General features: G+C 38.7%; 1 protein-coding gene across 1 annotated transcript in view; it reads left to right on the top strand.

Annotated features, from left to right (window-relative positions):
- astn2 (astrotactin 2) overlaps positions 1 to 16372 on the top strand; it is a 285511-nt gene that overhangs the window by 79818 nt on the left and 189321 nt on the right. The window contains exon 3 of the mRNA XM_032540394.1: positions 12818 to 13247. Within this exon, the coding sequence (XP_032396285.1) occupies positions 12818 to 13247 (430 nt within the window). The remainder of the gene's footprint in view (positions 1 to 12817; positions 13248 to 16372) is intronic.

Consider the following 16372-nt stretch of genomic DNA (forward strand, 5'->3'; position numbering starts at 1 on the left):
GGTGAGGGACATGGTATTGGCAGTTACCTAATAAAGACTGTGCAGGTGTTTCAGATTGTGTTAGCTCCAAATCTTTCCATATAGAGGAGTAGTTTGGGTTACACCAACAAACTAGAGGACTTAGCAGGGCAGCAATATAATAGTCCTCTACACACGGTAGGGAAAGTCCACCCTCTTCTTTGGGTAACTGCAAGATCTTATATTTAATTTGGGGCTTCTTACTGTTCCAGACAAATCTTGATATCATTCTATTCCATTCCCTAAAATCCTTAGGAGGGACCTCTACAGGGAATGAGGGGAATAAGTACAGAAGCCAAGGAAGGACTTTTATTTTTTATCATTTCAATTCTATTAGACATGTCTAGAAGAAGTACAGTCCATCTTTCTAGATCTGTCCTGATTGTCTTAAAAACTGGATCATAATTTGTTTAATATATTTTGGTGATGTCTTTTGTGATCCGGACTCCCAGATATTTAATAGCAGGGGTGTCCCATTTAAAATCAAATCTACCTTTCAAGTCAGTATTTGGAGTGGAATTATATGAGTGTAAATGGGTCTAGTGTATTCAATTTATACCCCGAATAGGAGCCAAACAGTCTCAAAATGGACATCAATGCAGGTGCACTTCTCTGTAAGTCAGTCAAAGTGAGCAATATATCGTCTGCAAACAGACTTATCTTGTATACATTCTCTCCAATTGAAATCCCTTTAATCTCTGGGTCTTCCCTTATTGCCTGAGCTAAGGCCTCTATGAAGAATGCAAACAGGGCGAGGCTTAGTGGGTAGCCTTAACAACAACCTCTCTCTAGCTTGATGGACTGAGTTAGGTGGCCATTGATTCTTATCCTAGCAGTGGGGTTTGAATATAATGATCTAATACACCAAACAGATTCTCATTAAAGCCGAAGCGTTGCAGTACTAGGTAGAGGTAGACCATCCAACTGAATCAAATGCCTTCTCTGCATCTAAACTGATCAATGTTGCACTAATATTTCTCTTGATCACATAGTCTACCACATGGAATGTTTGTCTAATATTGTATTTTGTTTGTCTTTCCCAGACATACCCTGTTTGGTCTGGGTCTATCATTTCAGAGACAATGTTTTCTATCCTTTTGACCATAACTGAGGAAAATAATTTATAATCCGTATTCAAAATGGATATTGGCCTTCTCCCTTGTCCTTGCCTTCCTTAGGAATAATTGATATTACTGCCTCGCTCCAAGATTGGGGTGTCTGGCCTTCCTTAATGGTGTGGTTAAAGCATCTGAGAAGGAGTGGAGTCAACTGAGGCCTGAATGTTTTGTACCATTCATTAACAACACAAATGCATCTGTGCCTGGAGCTTTGTTGTTCTTTAGTCGAGAAACAGCGCCACCCAGTTCAGCGGTTGATATCTCAGCAGTGAGCACATTATTCTGATGTTCTCCTATTGAGGGAAGATCCAGAGATTTTAATAACTCAATAATCACTGCGTCCTCAGGTTTGTCAGGTTGAGTGTATAAGTCCTTACAATAGGTTTCAAAGGCTTGCTGAATTTCTTGTAGTTTATGGCAGACTTTGTTGTTTTTTGGGTTTCTTGTTTCGTAAACAGTTCTTTCTGCTTGCTGCTAATGTAGTCTCCAGGAAAGTAGCTTCATAGCCTTTGGGCTGGTTTCACAATATTTTTTGTTTGGTAAACCTCATTCTTTTCTCATTTTCTTCGTCATAAATATGATTTATTTCTTGTTTGACACATTTTAGTTGGGCCCATACTTGTGGGTTGGGCCCATACTTGTGGGTTGGGCCCATACTTGTGTTTCTCCTTTTTCTCATGGGCTGCAAAGGCTATGAGTTTACCCCCAATTACTGCCTTCAAAGCATCCCACAGGACATTTGGTGATACTGCTCCATTATCATTATTTAGTAAGTATTCTTTTAACTCTTCTTTAATATATTCCTTACAAACTCTATTATTCAGTAAGCTAGTATTGAGCCTCCATAGAGTATTTTTCTTTTTATTATCTAGATGCAGGGAGAGGTAAACTCCTGAGTGGTCTAAGCCATCTCTAGCACCTATCTTGCATTCACTTATTCTATGTCTATCTGCAGCCGAGATAGAAAAAAGTAATCCAATCTGGGATATTCTGCGTGACAAGGGGAGTAGCACTTTCAGCATGAATACTGAGTTGTTTTTTTCTTCTTTTCTTGTTGAGATTTGTCGAGTCAAGTTTGGGTTGCAATCAGATACTCAAGTCACCCCCACAGATTAATGTTCCTGATGACTCTTGGGTTAATAGGTCAAATATTTTTTGAATAAATGATCTGCCATGCCCTGGTGGCATATATACATTTAACAAAGTGACGTCTTTGTGGTCAATCTTGCCTTTGAGTAAGATATAGCGGCCTATCTTATTTTTTAGGCTTTTCTAAACACAAGACAGCTGGTATCGCACACATTGCTTCAGATACCAGTATTTGTTTGTTCTTCGGAAGTCGGTCCCTATAACAACTCTTTACCGACCCCATCATGCAGGTCTTGAGAAAAAGCAAACTATGATTGGTCATGGACCAACGTGTAGTTTTTCAGGTCTCTTGGACAAGTCACGGCAAGAATGTATGGCTCTATAATTGCATAATCTGACACAGTGACAAAAATATTGGGTAGTTTGAACCTTGCATTAAGCTAATACCAGTCTGGCTACACAGTGTCTGTATTATGTATTGTTGGAGCTAAATCCTGCTCCATTCTCAGGGTTCATTCAATTAGTAGTCAAAATCTCAGATGTTGATTGTGAATCCTTTTTATTACATAGGATATCCTGAGACAAAGTTACCTGGATCAAGCTCGCAGCTCTGCCCTTCCTTTGTCTGCCTCTCTGGATCTTGGACCCCCAGTCTTATTCACAAAGGGTGGGGTCTCTTGGCCACAGTGGTGTGTCTGTGTGCTTATTCGTTATCTTTTCCAACAGTATCTGAGACCAGTAGCTATTTCCCTGTGTGTCCAGGTAATGGACAGGCATGGTTTCTCCAGTGGGAATTAGCTGAGTGGAAACATTAACCAGAGAGCCAAGTCTTGTCATTTACCTTTAGTTGGACAGAAAAAGTGGAGAGCAGATGCTAGAGCACATGTCACTTTTAACGTCCTGCTGGGAGAGAGGGAAGGGAGAAACTAATGTAACAAAAAAAAAAGAAAATTCAACACGTGACTTTTTACATTAGCGTTTGCTTTAAACACTACCCTAAAGATTGCTATATCTGTTCTTCCCTTGGAGCAGGAGGTGGATTTTTTCTAGGGTTCATTGAGCCGCAACTTCCACTGCATGTGCACAGATGGTGGCTAAACCACAGAGCATGTGTTGGCTTTGTTGGCTCTGATTTGTGTTATTTTAATGCATAAATATGCTTATTAGAGTCATAAGGGATGTGTGCCAAAGTGCATATAAAAATCCAAATTTCAACATCTCGAGGTTCCACCGGAGATACTGTATGTGTTGAACTATGAATTGATTAAAATCATTGGTCACCAAATGTCCTTGCTGTTAGAGTTTGATGTTTGAGGGTTTGTTTGAGTAACACTCATCAATTAAGTGAATACAATTTCTGTGTTTGGATCTTTAAAACCACCTTCCACTACAACCACATACGGTTTGTTTCACTAAAACTTACAAGAAGAAAGAAGGAATAGAAAAGTGGAATCATGTTACAAACTGAGTTTATTTTGATTCTAGTGGAAACTTAATTTTACGACTCAGTTTGTTTGTACTGTGGTTTGTATTGTTTTATTTCCGCTGCCTAGCAAATAGAAAATAGGAATAGGCCTATTTAAAATCAGATTGGCACAATGTTATGTACATTAATTTAATTCTTGTGGCCACTCTGCCAGTAGCAAGTAGCCTACACTTCAATAAAAAATAGTATGACTATACATCCCTTGATAATATTAGACTTTACATAGCCTGCTTATTAATTGTTTTTAATCGCATGAACACAGAAAACATTAACTGTAACTTTATTCATTTGACCGGTTAAATAAAACAGGTAGGGCTGCACAATTAATTTTAATCTTTAATTTAATTTTCTTTTAATTTTAATTTAAATTTTAATCACGATCACGATTTTGACTTCCCACGATCAAATTTGCGTGATCGAGCGATTTTTTTTTTTTTTTTTTTTTTTTTTTTTAAATGCGTCATTTCATAGAACGCTCCGTTTTTTTTTGCATAGCGCATCTACCGCTCCGTAAACCCTCTACTCATGTGCCAGTCAGTTGTTCCCTGCATCGTGCAGCTTAGTTTCTAGATGTAGACAGTTACAGAGGAACTGAGTAACGGGAGGAAAATTCAACAGATAGCAGTCGTTTATACGTCGGTCTCAAGGTTTACCTGTTTACCAGTAAATGGAACATTTTGTCCCGTCTGTGTTATTCAGACATCAACAGTAAGCAGTGCTAGTCGGTGGCGGTGCTAGTTAGCGTCTGTTAGCTCACAGGGCTCTAGGGCGCGGAAAATATTTTTCCTCTAGGACGCACCGGGGGACATAATGTCCTCGCATCCGCTGCAATGTTGTTATATGGATATGGTTAAATTTTGCATTACATGACCCATTTCTTCTGTAAAGCCGTGCCTGTGTTTGGATCTCTCCTCTAATCTCTCTTCTCTTACTCTCCCCGCAGCCCGGCCACACAGCGCCGGTCCAAACTTCTGACATTTGTCTACAGTTTTAATTGTTATTTACACAGCTGTATATTATTAAATATGAGGGGCAAACCTGTATTTGTACCAGTGTTTCCGCTGGTAACTCTATCGCGGCCGCCACGACGAAGAACACAGAAGAAGTTATTGAATGCAACTAACTTCAATTGGTAGAGTAATAGCGTGTGAGACGGAGCTGCTGGACCTGGGCCAGAGATGTGACCCATGGCCAGAATATCATAGTTCATAAAAATGCAGCGCAGTGACGATACAGACATTTCATGCACACAACGTGTGTATCCGCCGTTCGACCCGTGCTGGACCCGTTCATAATGAGTCAGCCGTCTCTCTGAGTCTACAATAAAATTTGTTTTGGTTAAAGTCAACAAATAATCATGAGAATAATCGTGATCACAATATTGATCAAAATAATGGTGATTATCATTTTGGCCATAATCGTGCAGCCCTACTTACAGGTATAATTGTTGATACAAAATGATGATAATTACAAATAATGTTGCGCTTCTGTTTTGTATATGAAATGGAGAAAAAAGTATCTGCCTACACATCTGCGTTTTTCTATGAATGGGCCAATGTGAGGTGACACATCTGAGCGATCCATGGTGACAGTGCTATTTCTGTCAACAGAAGAAATGCCATCAGAATTAGAGTCACATTGCAGATATTAGACACAAAAGCAGAGAAAAATATCTGAGCAGAACGACACAAACACACTCAAGATGTTGCCACATCTTTGCAAGATATTGCTAAATTAAATGCTGACTATATATCACACAGACAGCCCGCTTTGCTTGAATAGAAGTAATTTAAAACTGAATATTGTATTGTTTTCATCAATTAGGAAAAAAAAGAAGGTCAATACTGAATAGAAAATTGCACTGGAAATAGCTTGTGCAAACAATTTTATTTATTTTTTTATAGTGGAGACCTCATGGTCTATTATAACTCTTTACAGCCTGACAGCTGAAATGTGACATTTCTCACTCATGCCAGCCTTGAATTGCTTATTCTAAAAGACCTAACCTTGCATGTTGCTGTTTCTTTGATTAACACGCATACCTTTAGGGGCTCTCTGCAATTAGTTCATCAGTGATTGAACATCTTTAATTCACATTTGCTTCAATGAAGTTCATTGATCAGGTCTAATGAGGTTTTCCTGTGGGTTTCTTAACCTCTTTACTTTCTACTGCTTAAAGGGGCTGCACTCAACATTCAGAACATTAATATAGCAGCAAAGGAATATATAGTAGAATAGAAGTAAAGATATAGGAGTAAAGATATGGACTAAAGGTGTCCTGAGCAGAGAATGAAGTCACACTTCCTCTTTGTGTGTTGAAATCAGATCTTTTCTGTTCTTTGTTTTGATGTGCATGTAAGTACATGTGGCCATGAAAAAACATTTGTATTTTACATATTTGGGAATGGTCTCTGAGGGAGGTTCTCTGAGAGCAATCCCAGCCTGCTGTTTTTTCAGTATTTTGGGTACAGCCCTTTAAAAAAGTGAAAATGGCTGTCGGGCCTCCTTGTTTACCTTTTTTCCCTTTTTATTAATTTAACGCTCAGACTAAACTGGAACGCGCCTCAATGTACGTGAGTGTGTAGATTGGGCCTATATGACCCTGAAAATGAAAAGCTGTCCTGTCATTACTGAATTACTCGACTATACCTATAGGGGTACTTAGTCTACTGTTTATTTGCACATTTTTGAGTTAACCTTAAGATTACTTTAATAAAAGGCAGTGCAAGTAACCAAATCGCAGGGGGGGGGCACAATATTTTTTTAAAGGCAAACAATTTCATGTGGAGATATCTGGACCTACAAATCCTATCCTACTGACTAAAGAAACCAATATTTGTTTGGTACAGATCCTCGCAAAAATCACTTTATAATCTTTTTAATGTTTTTCAAAGAAATGAGAATTATAAAACAAAAAATATCATTCCCTCCAATATAGTCCAAAATTACTCACAATAAGTTATTTTCCTCGTATTGTGCAACCCTAATTTTGGTCAAAAACCGTGATTTTAAAGAATTTTTCCAAGTTCTGATTCTATCTATTATTTTAGCATATATTAAGTTATATGCTAAACACATACCATCTTTCAGTATTCTTACAAACAAAACAAAAACCCTCTCTTTTCTTTTCCTGTTAGATGTAAAATAATTTGATGACTCAGCTTGAAATGGAAAGCATAACTAGGTCAGCTAGCAGAGCATGATCTTAATTCGAGGTGTGTTTGAATCTCGGGCAAAAACCCGGGAACTTTTCTAAATAATGTTGTTAGGAACTTATTTATTCATTTCACCCTTTTTTAAACACATAAGGTGTGTTTCTAAAAAATAAGTTAACTTATTGAAGCCATGTTAATACATTGCATTGGTGTCTAAGCAGCCATATCTGAACATATCCTGTCAAGAAAAGGGAAAAACCTTAAATCACATCCGTGCATGTTTGGGATGATGACAGTGTGACAGCTCTGCAGGGCTGCTTTAGAGTGGAGGATGTTGCAACGTCATATATTAACTTTTGTGTGGATAATGTGATCCCTACAAAACGTGTGAAACAGTTTGCTAATTCAAAACCTTGGAATACAACCGAAATTAAGAAACTGTTAGTGGATAAAGGAAGATTGTTTAAATTAAATGATAGGCATGGAGGGAAGCTGATTCAGAAGGATATACAGACAAAAATCAAACGGGGTAAGAGACAATATGAAGACAAGTTGAACTAAAGGAAAATAACTCCTGAATGGCATGGACGGGGATTAAAACTGTCATAGGGCAAAATCACCACTCCAACACCCCGGTACATACAGTCGAGCAAGCAGATGCCCTGAATGAACACTTTGCGAGATGGGAGAGTGACGTGCCAGCCAATCCAATCAGCCTCGATAGAAGAGCAAATGCACCAATCAAGATAAGCTGTCAGGATGTGGGAAGGATTTTTTCCCATATAAGGACAGGGAAAGCTGCCGGCCCTGACAGGCTGGAAGGCACTATTGTAAAGAGTTGCAAAGAACAACTGAGCCCGGTGTTCAGAGGACTGTATAAGAAATCACTTGACACACACTAAGTCCCGGTGAAATGAAAAACAGCGGAAATCTTACCACTTCCTAAGAAACCCAAACCAATTGGACTGAATGATTTTAGACCCACTTCTGTTGCTATGAAGTGCTTTGAGAGGATTATTTTAATTCATCTCAAAATACAAACCAAAGCTCACATGGACACATTAGTTTGCTTACAGAGAGAAAGGGGGAGTGGAAGATGTCGTCACAACTCTCCTGAATGGAATTTATAAACACCTTGAAACACGTACCTCTCATGTACGCATCCTGTTTGCAGACTTCTCCTCAGCTTTCAACTCGTCACATATGTTGCTAAAAAAGCTGATTAACATGGGTGTAAACCTAACTCTTGTAAAGTGGATTCAGGGCTTTTTAACTGGTAGACAACAGCATGTGAGGGTGGGTCACTGTCAGTCAAGAACCATCATGATAAACACGGTAGTGTCACAAGAATGTGTTTTATCACCATTGTTATTATTTTGTATACTAATGATTGTGTCAGCCACCATTCCAACTGCTCACTAATTAAGTTTGCAGATGATGTGCCATAGACGTTTTTTTAAAAGATAATGAACAGGACTACAGGACTGATGTTAACCATTTCCATGAATGGTGCAATCAAAACTCACTAATTTTAAATAATTCAAAAACTAAATAAATGGTGATTATTTTTTAGGAAAAGGCCCCCTTCACTTCAACCTGTTATTATTTAAGGGACAGTCCTTGAGACTGTGGAAGAGTATAAGTATCAGGGCACAATTATTGATTTCAAACTCACCTGGTCGACCAACACACTATCAATATATTTGAAAGCACAGCAACGGCTTTATTTTTTAAGGAAACTCATAGTTTTAATGCAGACACAACATTTCACTTTTATTCAGTGGTGACCTTCGCCATCCAGTACTGTGTCTTTCTGTCCAGAATAGGAACATGCTGGACAAGGTAACTAAAATGGGCAGGAAAATTACTGGATCCAATGTTAAAAGCATCACCAACCTTACCATACCCTCAATCTGGCCCTGAGGATACTGGATGATCCATCCCACCTACTTTTCTCAGAGTTCTCCCCCCCTCCCTTCTGGACGTAGGTTTTGAATGCCTCTAAGAAAAACCAACGTTCCATTACATCATTTGTGTGGAGGAGCATTCAGTTACTGAATAGATTGGGCCCTTTTTTTCATTGTGAGCAATGATGATCCAAAGCAAAATTTCTTGTATGTGTCCTCATACCTTGCAAATAACGCTGATTCTGTATTGTCTAAATCTTCATTGCTGTTGGATGTTGGAGTGGTTTTATTGTCTTCTTGTTGTCTATTATTGTTTTACTGTTGTATGTGCTTAATGTTTAAATGTGGCTCCCTTGAGTGCAAAACAAAATTCCCCTCGGGGGAATAAAAGTTTCATTCATTCATTCAATTGCTTTCACATAGTGGTGGGTATTTCACTCTAATGTGTTTTAAAGTGGCAGAAAAAAAATTACTAGAACGTATTATGCTCATATTTGCTAATGTATGGTATTGATTTTTTTCACACCAAGCCCAAAACAGCATCAGGAGATATTATTTTTATGCAGAGCTTTTGTGAAATGCAGTAAACTCTAGAATAATGTAAAGTACAATAAACATGCCCCAGTAGCAGCCACATTGAGTGTTTATAAAAATCTATTTTCTTGCGAAGAAGTCAGACCTTCATAGCTTTCTCCATCACTTTCCGATTCATTCTGAGGTTGTGCCTTCCACCCATGTCATTCTGGCTATCGCTGGTTGTTTTTTATGCAACAACAAAAAACTACAAACCTGCTGCTGTCCTCCTCTTGTAGTTTTAAGATGCCTGTCGTGGCTAAAGCGAGGAAATGGCTTAATCTGAGGAATTTTCTGGTATTAAGTCTGCTGAAAAATAGTTACTGTAAGTGTTGAATAATTCAGTGCAGATGCTTGTCGCCAAATTCTACATTAAATCTGTAAAAGACTAAGGATGAAAAGTAAGTGATAAGGGATAAAACCGTTGCAAGTGAGCCTACCAGGGAATGATGAAAGAAAAGAGGCAGTAGAGTGGAAAAGGGGGAATGGGTTGATAGAAAATGAAAAGTAAAAAGCAAGCACGACAGGAAAAACACAGGGAATTTACAGGAGAAAGCTAATGAAAGAAATGTTGGAGAAAAAAAGGCAAAATGAGTAAATAACACACAGTGATTCAGATGGGAAATGAGAGCATTGTTGAGGAAAAGAAGAATGTGAAGTAATGAAAATCACAGACAAAATTAAACTCATACCACAGACAAGAGTGGAATTATGGGTGTTTCCAGCTACTCTGCTCCCCGTGAAGTCACTTAAGACTAAAGCAGCAGGGATTTGTAGGGTCTGAAGATGAACAGAAAACCCATTTTCCCTCATGGCTACATCTGCCACTGTGAATTTATATGGCTGTTGTACTGGAAGAAAGATGTGATCAAACATGAAGGGGAATAGAGACGGAGAGACGCGGTAATCGAGAAGGAGAGAGAACAAAAGGCGAGAATGGTGGGAAGTGCAGAGGAAAACATTGTGAGATGATACAGGAAAGGGAATTTGAGAGGATCTTAAGGGCACTGATGTGACAGAGCCAAATTAACAAAATGAAAAGATAAAAAACTGACGTGGTGTGTGTGTGTATATATAGCTTTTCAGGGTAGAGAGTATTTGCACTTTGTAAAGCTTTTAGACTCACTGTAATTGTACTTTTACACCACATCTGCGTTATTCATATTTAAATGTAAAGGAGGGCAATTAAGCTGTTAAATGTGAAACATGTCCATGGTGTTGCAAATGTAAAAGGTGTAATTACTTAAAATGTTCATGACTAACCCTCAATTCCACCTTTTACTTTTCAGTGACATTCAACTGACGTGTTATTGCGGTGTTGAGCTGAATAAAGACATCACCGAGCTGCAGGAAATATTTCAGTCTTACATTTTAAGCTGCTAAAAAGCGATATTTCAACAGTTTACACTTTTTCAATACAATTTATTTCAGTGCTGCGGGAGAGCCATACTGTACAATGTCACTCCATTATCACTACGCTGCTAAAATAAAACATAAGCCTTCATATGTTTTTGCTATTCTCAGGGGAATTAATGTAGAAGTGCAGGTGAAGGGGAGTTTGCGGGACTGCATTTCTGCAAAGCTGCCACCCTATTGGAGATTAATGAACAAGTTTGTCCGTGGTACTAGTCCTCTCCGTGCCACCTCCCCTCTCAGCATAGTTTGATTTATGGACACCCAGCAGTGCATGAGTTATAATTTGAAAGGGGTTTGTTTTTCCTCATGAAGATGGAATTTTAAATGCTGTGATGAATGATCCCATGTGAATTTTATTCCTTATTTGGTTTTTTCTGTGTGTGTGTGTGTGTGTGTGTGTGTGTCGGTGTGATTTGCACGATTTGCGAATTTCACCACATCTTTGATTATATGCTTGCAAAAACGCTGACCCTGAATTTTCTGTCCGACATCAGGAATATATATTGCCTTTAGGTTGCCATGTCTGACTGAATCAAATACTACGTCTCACCTATTGGATGTCATTGTGAAAAAATCAAAGAATACGTCATGTCCTCCCTTTTCTTTCCCCCATCCTTTCCATGCATATGGATTTACTTTATCATTCAGCCGCAGTGTGTACACCAAGGTGTTTGATGGTTCCGTGTTGGTGAGATATTGAATGAACCGTGGAGAAATGTGATGCTCCTTGGTAAATTTACAGGACCACAGAAAGAAGAAGAAAAGACCATAGGAAGAAAGGGAGCGCAGAACAGGCTAACATCCCTTGTGCATTGGCTTGTGTGTAACACTCTTAAGATAGGATTCCAGAAGCAGCACTGCTACAAAGGCATAAAGAATGCCTCGCTGCTTTGTCTATGTGCTGGAGAAAATATATAGATTGGGAATATTCCTATTAGTAGCCGTGCAGTATGTTCATCATTTGTGAATCTTATGGTTTCAAAATATTGAAGTGCTTATTTAACTCTGTGGCAATTTAGGAGGTTACAGTTTATGATTGTGTTGTGGATATTGGGTGGCATTATATTATAAGATAATACTAATATACAGTATAATCTCCTGTATATGTCCAGTGTACTGTCCTGTGTGTGAATGTATGCCTGACTGCAGAAAGTGCACAATGTGGTAACAAAGTGCTGATTTTGAGCACTAAAACTCTGTAATGTGCTTAACAGCAACTTAATTGAGTGTGAGTGCATTTCTGTGTGTGTATATGAATTAGGGTGTCTGCAGTCTTCCTACCTTCTAATTTCTTGCTTTGTCATCAGTGCTACAGGGATTGCCATGTGCTTTCCTAAATAAGTCCAGCACCGAAGCAATTAATTTAACATAATTTATAATAATGCTAAAAAAAAAATCTATTATACTGCAGAGCAATTAGTACTGTATATAGGGATAACTGACAATACTGTGTGAGGTGAATGGGACAGGTGCATCCTAGTGCTCTGTAGAGATATTGTAATTTGGCTCTCTCACTCAACGTATCAAAAATGAATACTCTTGGTAGGCAGTGTCTGACGATGCCGGTTGGTGGTGTGATGAACAGTGGCAGTAATAGTCACAATAAAGATAATGGAACTATAACAGAAATAGTAGTTGTAATAGTTCCTGGCGTAGCAGGGCACTGCGGGGCATTACAGGACATAGCAGGGTAGGCTGCTGCAGGGCATATCAGTTTGTTGCAATATCAATGTATTCTTTGATGCTGCTAAGTTTCAGAATGTCCCATCAACATGGTTGCTACATGTCTGGAGCGGATATTTACTGCGTGATGAAAACCTGTGGACATAGGTTAGGGTTGTAATGAGTAAGGGTGCGCAGTATAGCAGACAGCCAGACCTTCTATAATAGCTGGCAAATGGTGATAATTCCCATTCAAGCTAAAATAATGGACAATGTATTATTTTTATTTTTGTGTGCCACGTAAAATATCAACATTACAAGTTAAGTGTGAGCATCAGCATTGTTGAATTTGTGTGCTTCCCTTACAATGTCTTTTCTCTTGCTTTTATCCAGGGAGGCCTCATTGCCCTCCTCCTCCTAATTCTACTCTTCACCCTTGTTCTGTATACCCGCCACCGATGGTGCAAGCGTCGCCGCATCCCCCAGAAGAGCGCCAGCACCGAGGCCACTCATGAGATCCACTACATTCCCTCTGTTCTGCTCGGACCCCAGGGCCGAGATAGCTACCGGGGCTCTCGAAATACACACCAACATGGGAGCTCTGTTATCGGTATGCCCATCCGCGAGACCCCCATTCTTGATGATTACGACTGTGATGAGGAGGACCCAGGTGGACACTCACTTAACTCTACGCCCAACAAGCTCCACACCAAGATGAGTGATGGGAAGATCCAGGAGGACTATGGAGTTAACATTGGCGTCGGAGGACACACAGAAATGATGTTCAAGGAAAATGAGATTAAGCATAATTTTGAAAAACGAGGTAGGTCGACTACTTACAGTTCCCTTGAAAAACAATTTTCCTTAGTATGATGGAAATTTTTTTAGCACTATACATACAATAGAGATTAATAATGCTAAACCTGTCAAATAAACAGCATCATGCTTTTTTTGTCTTTTATCATTCAACTGCAAGCAGCATACACTAAAATTATGAGTTGTCATAGGAAATCTGTTTTGCTCCGTGGTAGTTTTGAGAGCATGATTTGTACATCCGTGGAGGCGCTCAGTGCCAGCTCCCCAGATGGCCCAGCCTGGACAGTTCACTCTGGCTCTGGCCTGCCTAAACATGTTCTTAGCACAGCATGTCCTGCTTACATTTTGTAAAAAAAAAAAATTATGACTCACGCCATTACAGTACATCATGCTGGTAATGATGATAATTCTGCATTCCATGAGACATATAAATAAGTTTTATTTATATTCTGAAACCACATTCTTACATACCCACTTTATTAACAAAGACGTTGGCTTTGTGTGTCAAGCTGTAATGTAATGCAGTACCATGTAATTTTTTGTAATTTCTAAAGGTCAAGTGACAGGGGCCATCAGTCTGGCCGATTAGATGCTGAGGTGTATCAGTGGGTTGCCTGTTGACCCTTGCTTAACGTAACGAGGGGCCTGCATTAGTGACAAAACTCAAAGTGATACTTAAATAAATAAATATTCTGCTGGAGAGATTTCAAACATAATGTACAACATATCTATAGGCTCCATAGCATTTGTTGATATTGAAGTATAGCCTGTTGAACTTTGGGTGTTCCTCTGCAAAGCACAACTTTATTAATTGAAAGTTGCTGACTGAGTTGGAGGGTGCCCGGGTTATTCATGTCTTATTGAATAATGCATGGGAGAAGTTTGTGGAAAATGACCCCTTGCTTCCATAATATTTATCAGTCTACATAACCTAATTTACTTTTTTGCTTCTGACTGACTGTGTACTTACTTCTTGAAAATAGGCTGGAAAACAGATAAAGCACTGATGATTTCTGTTCAAGATTTAAATTAACGTTATTTTACTTATGTCTTAGGCACATTGCCAAGTATTTATTTACAACTCAACAATAGAAAAAGCTGATTATGGTTAAGTTTGACTTTATTAACATTATTTGAATGGGGTATAAAATTATGAAATGTGTTACATTTACATTACAAACAAACATTAAATTAACAAAGCCTTACAGTCCCTGACTTACATTTCAACCGTGATACAAACTTAAGGCTTGCATATATTATGTCGAGCCCTTATGTAAAAATGAAACAGAAAATGATGCAACATGGTGAAGGCATGGAGGTTAATTTCTGCTGTATTCCCAAATGGGTATGCAGAATTTTGGGATTAGCCGCTGGGAAAAGAGAACCGAGGCAGAGGTCAAAGAGATCAAGGCTCTTACTATACAGGCCTGTCTCTTGGGCGAAACGCCAAATAATGCCATTATCACAAGATAAGAAAAAGGAGACTATTATCACCAAATAGAAGAGTCAATCATACTGGTTGTAAACAGCAAGACATAACACATATTATACACACCATATTATGACCAGCAATTAATTTTTTTTTTGCCTTTATTTAACCAGGAATATACTCACTGAGATTAAGAATCTCTATTACAAGAGTATCCATGCAGGCAGCAGCACAGTTAACAGAGTTTCACACATAAAACCTAACAATTCACAATGGAAACACATAAATTACAGGATCATAAAATATCAAGATATTCAACAATATTAGCCCAGAAGTCAACTAATTCAGGAATCAAACAGATCAATCGGTCAGAAACATTTATAGCCAAATAAATTATGGATATAGAGCTGTAGGTAAGACGGAAGCAGTACGAGAATAGCTTTATAAATAAAAATATGCCAATAACTAAAGTTCCCAGGGCATGATAATTTCACTCTATGAGGGTTTTTTTTCAACAGTAATATGATGTCCGCCAGCCTGCCTATTTACCTTATGAGGCCATAAGGTGCAGGGTTACCTCCCCTTTCTTTGCTTTGCCCGCCCTTTTCTAAGATTTGGGGTGTTATTTTGTGTCTCTGGTGCTTCCACACGCTTACAAACTTAAAAAAAAAAAAACTATCCATGCTGTTTTGAGTGCGATACAGGTTTCTGAATGTGTAGCATGCTAGCTCGTTCTTAATGGGAAAACACTGTGTTGTCACCAACACTGACATAATGGTGGCAGCAACAAGTCTCCTTTTGGTCTCAAAATGAAAACAAGACTTGTTCCTAAAATAAAAACCCAATTTCAGCTACAGTATTTTAACAAATTGCTTAATGTGAGTGTGAGTACTAAATATACCTTTACTAATGTTCAGACACATACGGTACAGTTGCATTTAGAGGCACACCATTGTGTAACATAAACTTCCAAGGTCATAGTATATGTAATGTGGGCAATATCCAAAAGTCCATTGAAGGGTATTATTTACTTTTTTTGTGTGTTTTTTTTTTTTTTTTCAAATACAGCTCTTCTAACATCCTTCTATTAATCTCATAAACAGTCTGGCATTTTCCAAAAGATATTCACACAATCAATTTCATTTGATGCCTCTGCCTCCCCATCTGTAAAGTGCATTAAGCGGCGACATTTGAATACAGGGACAATTAACTCCTGTCCCACCTGTTCTATGCTGCTCTGCATCCGAACAAGTCTCCAAATACCAGTCATCCTTTATCTGTCTGTCCTTGCTGATAGATAACCCCATTCAACTGAACTCAATAGTATTATCCCCAGGGATTATGGCTATGCCTCACAGAGTTATGCATGGTATTGGCTTTTGTTACACAGAAAACCAAAGAAATGAGGCCTGTCAGTTTCATTATTCAGCAAGATTCCCACGTCTTTGGGAATGCATTTGAGCAACATGGACGGTGTAATTCAAGTGCAGAAAAGCCTTAGCTGCACACTAAAAAACTTGTTTTTTGGGAAACGCTCAAGGCACCAGCATCAGACTGCCACACATCACACATACGTCTTCCTCTTAGTTTACCACTGACTTCTTCCACTGCTAACCTACATGTGTAGCCTTTGTTGTGAGTCATACTTATGTCATCTCCAGAGCTCTTTGTAGAGGTAATTTACTGTACAGGTCTGAGCAACT

This window comes from Etheostoma spectabile, chromosome 16, assembly GCF_008692095.1.
Source record: "Etheostoma spectabile isolate EspeVRDwgs_2016 chromosome 16, UIUC_Espe_1.0, whole genome shotgun sequence".
In the NCBI taxonomy this organism is placed as follows: domain Eukaryota; kingdom Metazoa; phylum Chordata; class Actinopteri; order Perciformes; family Percidae; genus Etheostoma; species Etheostoma spectabile.